At 44.1% G+C, this 11,336-nt stretch overlaps 1 protein-coding gene across 1 annotated transcript; it reads left to right on the forward strand.

Moving 5' to 3' along the window:
* The first annotated feature begins 9,377 nt into the window (after positions 1-9,377).
* LOC126212239 (protein doublesex-like) lies at positions 9,378-10,037 on the forward strand. Its single transcript, XM_049940008.1, has one exon. The coding sequence runs from the start codon at positions 9,378-9,380 to the stop codon at positions 10,035-10,037; it is 660 nt and encodes a 219-aa protein (XP_049795965.1).
* Positions 10,038-11,336: the final 1,299 nt, after the last annotated feature.

Consider the following 11,336-nt stretch of genomic DNA (forward strand, 5'->3'; position numbering starts at 1 on the left):
GACAGCAATTTAAATTGCTGTTAAGCCATCTTTGGTTTTGTCGCGGCACAGTCTTTGCCTCTGCGCAGTCTAATACATTCTTAGTTGAAGCATGGTAGGTGATGGACGTATTCATTAGTGCTATGTTGACTTGTGTTTATATCTGTTAGATGAAAGATTGGTTGGAAAGGATAACAAGGATGAATAAGATGTGTATATTAGAAAGCGAAAAGGATATAAATTTTGAATAACGTTATTATTTTGGAAGAAAAGAAGTTTGACGTAAGACTGCAGCACTGTACAGCTAGGAATGATTATTGTCAGCTAGCAACGTTGCTCAGAGCTGAGAGAAAGACAACCCACTTCCCTGAGTCATGCATTAAAATATTAGTTCATTAAGCTTTTTGGTTTTTATAGAAATTCTCTGTTAACATTGTACCCTCTTTAAACAAGTGTTCACTTTGTTAAGCATAGTATTGTTCAGATGTACGTTGTGTGTGAAGATCACGAGGAGTTTTACTGTTTTTTGAAAACATAATTCACTCTAAAATCGTTGTTTTGGAATATCATTTCATAGGAGTAGTTACTCTCTCCACCCCAATTTTTATTATTAAGCATTTTTTGGAGAAATCTGTAACAATGTTGTAAAAACGCGAGGTAAGTGGAAATTTTGATTGGGGCCAGATAATTATTTTACTTCAGTTTTCATTTAACATAAAGGCAAATTGCATTCAGAACACTTACAATTCAGTTCAGATTAGGTTCTGTTTAGTCAAAGATTAGCATACGATTTTAAATATGATAACAGACTTTTATAGAGTGGGAGGTAAAGTTGGACTAAATTCCAGACAGAAACAGTACAAAGTGGTGCGGTTACTACACTACAAACACAATTTATTTTTTGTTTTCGTTTCTAATAGAAAATTGGCAAAGTGAATGCCGGAGCAATCCCGTGTTTGTCAGCTAGTATGTTAATAATTGCAACTTACTCCGATGAAAGCAAAAGAATATAGAAATATAGTTCATGCATGTGAAGCATATATTTCTGTTGTTGTCTGTTCTAATAACGGCAGACGTTTTGCTTGACTCGTAACACTTTTGTATGGAGTGTAATAATTCGCATTTCACTTTGTAAGACACGAATATTTTAGTAAATGTAATTACTTTCGCTTCAAAAGTGAATATGTTGAAGAGTCTTGCTGTTTGTGGCGCAAATGTAGCAACAATTGTAGACTTTGTGTTCTCTGTGTTGAGAAAAAGTTTTATTGCTTTCGACGTTTTATTATGGCGTCTGTGTGATTTGCCCCCCACTAGAGTTTTCGCGGGTTATTTAGTACGTTAAATAATATATATATTGCATTCTACAAAAGTTTCCTATGTTTCATATTCACTGGTTTAGCTGGACGCGTAGTGAAGAAAACTTCACGTTGTTGAATAGATACAGGAGGTATTTCTGAATAAAAGTAGGGTCTTCTGCTGTTTAGTCGGCATAGTTTTGTTCGTAAAAGAAAACAACATTCTTCAGTAAATAATTTTGGCTCAGAAGAGAATCGTTAATAAATTGCTTTGTAATGTACCTTTTCATAACCCCCAGTGTCAATAGGAAACTAAAGAAAAGACAAATGTGGCTTAGTGTCAATTTTTGTCGCACTGCTTACTCTCCCTATTGTAAAAACGGTATTACAAATGAATATACACTACTCTATTCGCAATCATCCGATACCGTAATCAGAAGTTTTCATTTCTATCCCCTTAGAGCGCTTCTGTCGCAGTGTATAACGAAAATGGACAGGAATTTCGTGACTGCAGTACCGTGCTAAGTAATAAACGCTGGGTTGTTTGTAACGACCCGCTTACAGGTGATTTAAAATCAAACAACATGTGGCGTAACCAAGCGAAGTTGCTTCGAGTTAAAATAGCTTCGAGTTAAAATAGCACATTACACAACTGAGTGTAACTATGTGGCTACTACATACAGTTGTGTGGAACGTTTCAAATTGTGTCTTCGCAACACAAGATGGCGTGAAGCAAAAAATTTGAGAAAATTTATTTTCTTATTGTGATTCTTGAGTTTCTCCCGGCGTATTTGATAATCAAAATAACCACGGGTGTACTGCCGATCTACAGTGTCCAACGGGCACAATATTTCGGCGATCATACATGTCGCCATCATCAGGTGAACTGACGGACTGAGCTCCTGTGAACGTGCCGGCACGGAGATCCGTACACTGTGGCTGCTCAGGGGGAACTGGGTTCGGTCGCGGCGGCGGCCGATTTAAATACCCTCCGCTCGCGGCGCGCTCACTCCGCCGTCCGCGCCCCGCGCCACGATCTGCTATATAAATATTTGGACATTCCTGGGCATGTTGGTTCATGATTTTGGAAAGAATTCCGTTTAAATGTATTTTTAATGTTTTTTAATATATTTTTAACTTTTACTTGACATATCGCGATGTCTACATAGATTCTGTCGTTCTCTCAGATTTGTATTCAAATCTCAGAAACTACATGCTCTTGAAGGGTGTGGTTTTTCTTCTTTCTGTTTGGGATTGTTTACCATGGGTTGACTGCAATGATTATTTAATATTCTTTGCCCATACACTTGTATATCTTTGAAAATAAAGGAAATGTTTACATGTTTGGTAGTTTTCTGTGTTTACAGTGAAACTGTTGAGTGTTGTTGCTCTTATTAAAATGACAAAACCAAAAGGTATCTTCAAGAGACGCCAAAACAAAGGAAATAGGTACTATAGAACTTCACCAATTGTGGATAATGGTGAATTGACACAAAATAATAGCTGTTGGCACTCCTCCCAGTGCATCGTAAAGAAAATTGCAAGGTCAGTGTGTAGGAGATGCATTACCTGTTCATGAATGCAGTGGTGTGATTATAATAATAGATTTGAATATTTTAACAGCAGTGTTGAAAGAGACTTTAGCATGCAAGTTATGTGGTGGAGATATAGTGCTTTCAGAAGATGTAACTGCTAGGAATGGAATAATGTGTAAAATTAAAATTATATGAAAAATTGTGGTGTTGAAAAATCATTTCTAACTTATGCCAAACGCTCAAACAATGAACTATATGAAGCCAATGTGCGGTTAGTATTTGGGCTTAGGTGTAATGGGAAAAGTAGTAGCAGTGGTAGACTACTTTACGCTCTCCTGAATCTACAAAACCCTCCCACACAATATGAGAGGCACACAGAAATTATTGGCAACTGCACAGACTGTAGCAACAGAATCCATGAAAATTGCAGCTGTAGAAGCAGTCAATGAGAATGATGGTGTAACAGACATTATTGTAGCATTTGATAGGTCATGGCAAAAAAGGGGGCACAATTCCAAAAACGGATTTACTGCTGCAATAAGTGTTGATACTGGTAAGGTTCTAGACTTTGAAGTTCTTACCAAATATTGCCAGGGATGCACCTTAGTTGGTGATAATGAGGAGAAAAAGAGTGTCCATAGGCCTTTGTGTATAAAGAACTATAAGTGACCAAGTGGTAGTATGGAGGTAATCTGCACCATTTCTTTCCCAGTTTGTCTGTATTGTTTGTTGGGGCAGTAGGGGCTTGGCGTGCTTCTTCATCTTTCTTCTTACAATTTTGTCAATGATGCTGGAGTCAAATCCATATTATAAGGGGTCAAGTGGTAGCATGGCGGTCGCACCAGCTATGGCTATTTTTCATCGATCACAATCAGAGCGAGATGGAGACTGCAAATCCTTCAACACTGTTTTAAAAAGCACTCCCTATGATGAACCTATTACAAAACTTGAAGTGTAGGCCATGGAAAGGATCGGAGCCCGCCTTCGGCAGCTGGAAAAGAAACTTGGCGCCACCAAATTGTCAGATGGTAAAAGAATACAATATGCTAGAAGGCTTTCTGATAAAGTTATTGATAAATTTCAGGAATTCTATGGCTAAACTATAACAGAAAACACACATGATTTGGGAAGCATGAAAAGGGCAGTGTGGGCAACATGCTTTCACAGCCTATCCACAGGCACTAACCCTGTACATAGCTTGTGCATGCCTGTACCAGATACATGGTGCAAGTTCAGAAAAGCAGAGGCTACAGGAAAATTAGATGCATTTAAACATAAACATTCAGTACCTGAAGCAGTAATGGAGGCCATTAAGCCTATATTCAGGGACTTAGCGCATCCATACTTGCTAAAGAAATGCCTCCATGGTAAGACACAGAATGTTAATGAGGCGTTTAATATTGTGTGGACACAGATTACAAAAAATGTGTTTGTAGGCATAAAAACTTTAAGATTAGGCGTGTTTGATGCAGTTATTTCTTTCAATGATGGAATTATGGGAGATTAAAATTCCTGTATCAGCTGGGAATAAATATAGGGCAGAATACAGCAAATACATTGGAAGCCATGGACCGATAAAGAGTAAGTAAAGTTAAAATTTCTGCTCGGAAAATGACCAAGGAGGCAAAAAAGAAGAGAAGGATGAAGAATTTATGTGAAGAAGAAGGATCAGATAATGGATCAGGCTGCCTTTAGCCAGTCTTTTAAGAAGAAAGGCTTCTTACTTAAACTTGAATTTTCTCAAAACTGTAAATTTTCATGCAAAATACCCAGTTTCTCATGAACCAATAAACAAATAACTATAAAATTTATGGGGATTGTTTATGTAGAGAAGATGATTATATGGGTCTACAATCAGTGTTTTGAGAGTTACATAACTGAAGCTGTGTTGTATAAAACACAATAGTTTGCTCAGATAAATAGGCATATTTATAAAAAACTGTATCTCAATTTCCACTACGTGTACTTTTTCCATTCTATATCAGTGAACTAAATACATTCAGATAACCAATTGTTAAAAATTTGGTGTTGATATCTTCAATAGTTTTATAAATAATGGGTTAAAAGTTGAAAGAATTTATCATTGACGGCATAGGGGGCCTGATCTAACCCTAAGTCAGTTTATTTGTAAGTAACGTCCTGTTGTCTCTTTTATTTATTGTCATTCATTTTTAGAATTTTAGCCTCGTAGTTCCTTATCTGACATTTCAGATTTGATGATCTCCTCCGATTCTCGTGTACACAATGTTTTCTTTATTACAGTTTACGCTAGCTGACGGAACTTTAAGTGTTCCGAAACCGGCCATGGCTGGCCGTTGTGGCCTAGCGGTTCTAGGCGCTACAGTCTGGAACCACGCGACCGCTACGGTCGCAGGTTCGAATCCTGTCTCGGGCATGGATGTGCGTGATGTCCTTAGATTAGTTAGGTTTAAGTAGTTCTAAGTTCTAGGGGACTGATGACCTCAGCAGTTAAGTCCCATAGTTCTCAGAGCCATCTGCACCATTTGAAACCGACCAAGTACACAATAAAATATTGTGGATTAAGCAAGTGTCACGCGGTTTCTTCAATTTACAAAATCGATTTACGCAGTTGCGGCTGCCCCATAAGAAGAATTCTTTGTGACAGAGAAACAGAGTATAACATCCCACTTTACTTAGCCCTCATGGACCACCATAAATCGTTCGACATAATCGAAACATGGGCAGTATAGAGGACGATGAAAGAGCCCGAAATGAGTACAGATAGAGCAGATTCAGCCGGTACATTTATGAGAATTCCACTCTCCTTTTGAAAATAAAGGAACACTGTATTACTGGAAAGTTATTTAGTGTGGCTCTAGAGGATATGTTCATGCTCGTACCTTGGGGACAGAGAGGTATTGACACAGCGACACAAACAAACTATCGATAAAGATCTTACAACTCTAAGATGCTCCCCAAGTTCTAGGCCCCAAAGTTAGCTTTCAGAGAGCCAAAGTCATTAGTCTGTATCACGGTCCATCGAAAACTGTGCTCTGGATGTAGTAAACGAATACATTTATTCGCGTCATAGAATCCAGCTTGGGAAATTTTTCTTCACATGGGACACCACAACCGTACATTTGTTAAATGATATTTTGAAGCATTCCATATCTACTGTTTTTTCACAGGCGTTCAGTTTATTATATCTGGCACGATTGAGCAATTTCGATTTTACAGGCCATTTTGAAGAGTTGTCTACAGAGGAACAGATCAAAATATAACAAGTATGAGTTTGGTTTATTGACTTACAAAAGTAATATTTTACAACGAACAGGATAAAATTGTATTTACAGGTGTCTATGTTTTATACATTTTTTTCTTTAATGTCATTTGAAGGCCCTCTCTCCACATGGGCGGGGTCTGAGCTGTCGACAGATACAAGTCGCCGCTTTTCAGACATATGAGAGTAAAAAGTTGAAAACACATTATAAAATTTGGACACAGCAATTAACAGAACGAATGTTTGACATAATTAAAAGACATAGATTCCACTGCATAATGCAGATTTGTCGATTACGTAAAATACTGACACGGATGAACTGGCTAATAAGCGTTACACAAATACTGCAAACGGAGGGACAGTTGCTTACGTTAAAAAGTAAAAAAACCGATGTGTTGACTAAGATAGAAACTTACATGAGTGAAGTGATGAGTGGGCCTAGACTATCCCGAAGAGGGGTGTCACAGAAACGTAGCAGTTGGGGTAGTACGTGGGAGGTTGTTTGTGAGGGCGGTTGTTTGGAAGAGGAATTCGAAAGAGTGAAGTGGGATGCTTTTCCGGACCATCTCTAGGATGTGGGTAGAAGAGTGGAACGGAAAGTGGGATGGTTTATGTTTGGATCCGTTAGGATAGGTAATATATCAAGGTGGGTTTTATGGGCAGGTATGGGAAAGCAATTAAAATTTCGTTGGGAGACGATATGGAGTGTGCAGAGATGCAGTGTTGGGAGGATGTGGTGGGAGATGCGCAGCAGAGTACCAGGATCAGTGAGCAAGAGGAAAACTAAGGGGTGGATAATGTCGAGTTCACGGGTAACGTAGGACATTCAGAGGCATACAAGACGGAAGAGTAGGCTGGGGAATTTTATGAGTTGGGAGAGAATGCGGAGGGGGGTGGGGGCTAAATGGAACCGAAAGGCATGGCGGGTTGCATGGGGGTCGACGATTTGTAGGGCATGATAAAATGAGGGAGGAGCAGAAGTCTGTGCCAAACTGACACAGCAGACGATGGGTCGGATTGGGCTTCATAAAAAGGGTTCAAATGGCTCGGAGCACTATGGGACTTAACTTCTGAGGTCATCAGTCCCCTAGAACTTAGAACTAGTTAAACCTAACTAACCTAAGGACATCACACACATCCATGCCCGAGGCAGGATTCGAACCTGCGACCGTAGCAGCAGCGCGATTCCGGACTGAAGCGCCTAGAACCTCTCGTCCTCAGCGGCCGGCCGCTCCTGCCAGTCTCGGCCGCTCACATCGGCTCAGTACACGGAGATTAGTAGAAAGTATTCGCGGAGTAGGCACGGCGTACCAGGGAGTGCTACAAGAACAGTTAGTAGTGATCCACAAACTGTGTGACATACTTGCCTGAACATTGCATATACCACAGGACTCGGATTTATGTTGCGTATCGCCCGTCACCTGCGACACCTTTGTACATTTAAGTTAAGTATTGTCAATCTGCCTTATAGAAATAAAACTACTAATGTTATTTGCTTGAATTATTGTACAGCATTCCCAGAACGAAGCATTCCTTCAGCAACCTATACGCGACCAGTGGGCAAGCTGCGGGTGGTTCGGCGTATAATTATTGCCTGGGCTTCGGTCTGCTTGATTTCGAGGAGCCACGGGTTGCACTAGGAGATGAACTGATTGAAAGGGAATTAGAGAGATCCTTGGGATTTCTGGAGGATAGGCTAGAGGGCAAGGAAGGCAATGTCACCGGCATACATGCGGGAGAAAACAGGGTCCAGACCGCCCAGCAAACATCGACTTTTCGGAAGAGGCATATGTCCTGGAGTCGATTACTAGAGGCTGAAGAAGAAGGTCCGAGCAGCTTTCTTTCTTGTAGGTCTTCAGGCTTTCGTGGCCGTTGTCATTGAAGATGAAGTTTTGTGGGCTGTTAGGCCGTGTCATATTTCTTCAACGACCGACGTTTCAACCTCTCTGCTGGAATCTTCAGGATCTTGAGCCCAATCTGCAGTGGACACTGAAGAAGATCCCAGCAGAGGAGTCTAAACGTCGATTGTTTGGAGTAATATGAGGCGACCTAACAACCCAGAAAAATTTAACTTCAGCTCCCTTTCTCTTGCTACGCAGCCAAACACTGTGCTGTGCTGTCGACTTCCCCAGACACGAAGATTGCTTGGCTGTGATCCAATCGGAGCGATTTGCAGATGACAAGAATATGTGGAGGATGAAAATTACTGACCACCAATCTACAGATAGGGATTTTAAGAAGAGGGCGATGTGTTGTGATACGTTAGCGGGTCAGTGGCACGTGTGGACGCGACACGGGAACAGTAGAGTGATCGAGCCGTGCAGTGGATCTGTGGCAGTTGGCCTGCGGCCAGGGGTGTGGCGCGAGCTCTGGCGACGGATCGCAGCCCCGGCGGCCGCCACGTCGCCGGATTGAGATACAATGTGGCACGTGCGGCCGCGGCTATTTTGTACTGGCCAGCGCATCCGCCGCCAGCACGGACACGGGCGCCGCGTTGCTTAGATTCGCGAAACAGTCCAAAAATAAAGACGCGCCGCTCTGCCAGCTGCAGCCGAGGGCGGCCGCGACTGCCCTAATACCGGGGCGGCAGCCGGTGCATCGCGGCTGCGGGTCACTGGCGGCGGACGCCGCGAAAGGAGAACGAAGTCCGTGGACGAAGGAACGCGGGAGGGAGAGAGAGAGAGAGAGAGAGAGAGAGAGAGAGAGAGAGAAGCGCGCCAGAGGGACAGGTGGTGGGGACGGGCATAAAATGGGGGTCTGGAGGGGGAGACTACAAAATTTCATTGGACCGGCCAGCGCGTCGCGAACGTTTTACGACCGGTGCACATCAGCCAGGTTGGCTGCGCCGGGCTGAAAAATAATACCGCACCGGAGAGTGCGAATAATGGCAAACTGCAGCGGCTTAAAAAGGTTCGGTCACGGCGCGGGGACGCCACGGGGGCAAGAGGGGCACACGGAGCATGCAAGCAAGCACGCGCGAGGACAACACACGCGCGTATTTTTATTTTTTATTTTTTTTGTACTTGTTCATTAAACAATGTTATAGAAGAGAGGAACAGGTCGAACAATCAAAGCAGAGTTATAGCTGCAGCGGCGTCCGCGTCGAGCGATAAGACGGTGCAGTTTATGACGTAAAGTTCGAATGAGACTGCGAGTCGTAAAAGTCCCCCCTCCGCGTGGCGCGGCCAGACCGCGCTCCTCCTCCCGGCCGGCGGCTGCCCCCACCGCCAGCGCCGGGGCTCAAGGAGGCGCTCGCAGAGGCGCTCTGGCGCGCCAGTGCAGTCGCCGGCGCAGCGTGCAGCAGCAGCAGCAGCAGCAACGGTGCCCATGGCGTCGGCGTCGTCTGTTGCCACCACGACCACGAGCCAGCGCACGCCGCCCAACTGCGCGCGCTGCCGGAACCACGGCTACAAGATCCCGCTCAAGGGCCACAAGCGCTACTGCAAGTATCGCTACCACACGTGCGACAAGTGCCTGCTGACGGCCGAGCGCCAGCGCGTCATGGCGATGCAGACGGCGCTGCGGCGCGCCCAGGCGCAGGACGAGGCCATGGGCCTCAAGAAGCCGCCGTCGCCGTCGCCGCCGCCCCCACCGCCGCCCCCGCCGCTCGCCGCGGGCACCGTGCCCCCCGCCGAAATGGGCGCCGCCGCCGCCGCCGCCATCGTGGTGCCCGGAGAGGAACACTTGCGCCCCGTGGCGGCGGTGCCCCCGCGCCACCTTGCCGACGGCAGCTGCGACTCGTCGTGTTCGCCGCCGCCACCCGGAGGCCGCCGCGGAGAGTCGCCGTCGCAGCACCCCCTGCCGCTGATGCACCACCAGACGCCGTCCGGTGAGTACCGCCCTCCGCCCTCTGCCCCCCGCCCCCCGCCGCCGAGCCGCACTGCCACGTGCTCCGGCCGGCCGCCTCCGCGCGCCGATTTCAAAACTGCCGCCGACGACGAGCTCTTCGGCCGTTCCTCACCTTCGGCACTAACTAGTTACACGTAAGGTGAAAGTTCCTTCAGCCACCGTGTGAAATGCAGGTGCCTTCGGAGCGACTGTCACGACCCTTTTTCGACCGTGACGTGCCTCAAGACTTCTAAGATCTGATCTATTAGCTATTCATTATTTTCCTACGACAACGCAACACTGGAAGTGACAACATTTTTGGAAAGTGCCAACGTAGTGCTCGTTCCTCGTGCAATATCTGAGACAATTTTCCCCCTGAACTGGATCGCCAACATTGAATTTCATACCTGCATCAACTCTTCACTCACTATTTGTTGCCAAATTATCAGTGGTGTATCAACATTCTAAAATGTAGATAGCATCCGGATAACCGTCACGACTGCGCTTTGATCGAAGCCTGCAAGCTTATTTTTGAATGCCCCACGACTGGTTTATGACAATGAGTTTTGTTGCATCCCGTGTTCACTCAGGTACGAGCAGCCCTTAGCGGCTCGCCATCTTATTTACAACTTTTCATGACGTCGCCTTTCCGGCTTAGATTTTTTAGAATGTGACTTGTAAGTACTGCATCTCTTCCCAGTCAGTACACACTTTAGTTTATTAATGTCTTATATACCTATTATGTTTTAGAACAGTTACTTTAATTCTGAAGACGACGCTCATAGTAGCGTCGAAACCTGGTCAATTTTGACTTAATATTTGTGACCGAGGGCTTATTTGTTCTAATACAAACTCCATGCGTGATTCCTGAAAACTGTAAAAATTTTGAGAAAAATGTTAGCACCGAAGTGAAACATTTATCCGTAGTACATACAGCGGATCTTCGACATAGTTATCTCAATTTTCTTCAGTTGTGCACGCAATTCGGTATGTACGTGGAGAAACTTTATGAAAAAAATTAAATGCGAGAAACAGTGATACAGCTCAGGTTGTAATTTGTGCCAATGAAAAAAACTGCCGGCTTCGGAGGGACAAATATCATTCATTTTTCATTCACCACACGTGTTTAGCACCTTATGTGCTATCTTCAGTGGGTTTTTTTTAATTTTATTTATTTTTTTATTAAATTTGTATCACATGACAGTGTCATTTGTTTCATGCTGGTAGCGTTTACTTAGCATGCTCTAATCCGCTTCACATGTTTCCCTGTGCTGACCTCTTGTTTACCGTTGCTTTAGACATGTTAAATCTCTTACTTTGTTCATCTTACTGTTTTACACTTGCAAGAGCTTTTTATTTTTATCTCCTAAAAACAAAATTCCTTCCTGCTGTTAGTGTTTATCAAAAGCCGACTACTGGTGCCAAGCGCAGGAGTAAGTGGCGCATTTAAGAGCGTGT

The sequence above is a fragment of the Schistocerca nitens genome, chromosome 1, assembly GCF_023898315.1.
Source record: "Schistocerca nitens isolate TAMUIC-IGC-003100 chromosome 1, iqSchNite1.1, whole genome shotgun sequence".
NCBI lineage: Eukaryota > Metazoa > Arthropoda > Insecta > Orthoptera > Acrididae > Schistocerca > Schistocerca nitens.

Excerpts from the sequence above, each read along its gene's own strand:
- LOC126212239 (XM_049940008.1), top strand. The coding sequence starts at position 9,378 with ATGGCGTCGGCGTCGTCTGTTGCCACCACGACCACGAGCCAGCGCACG.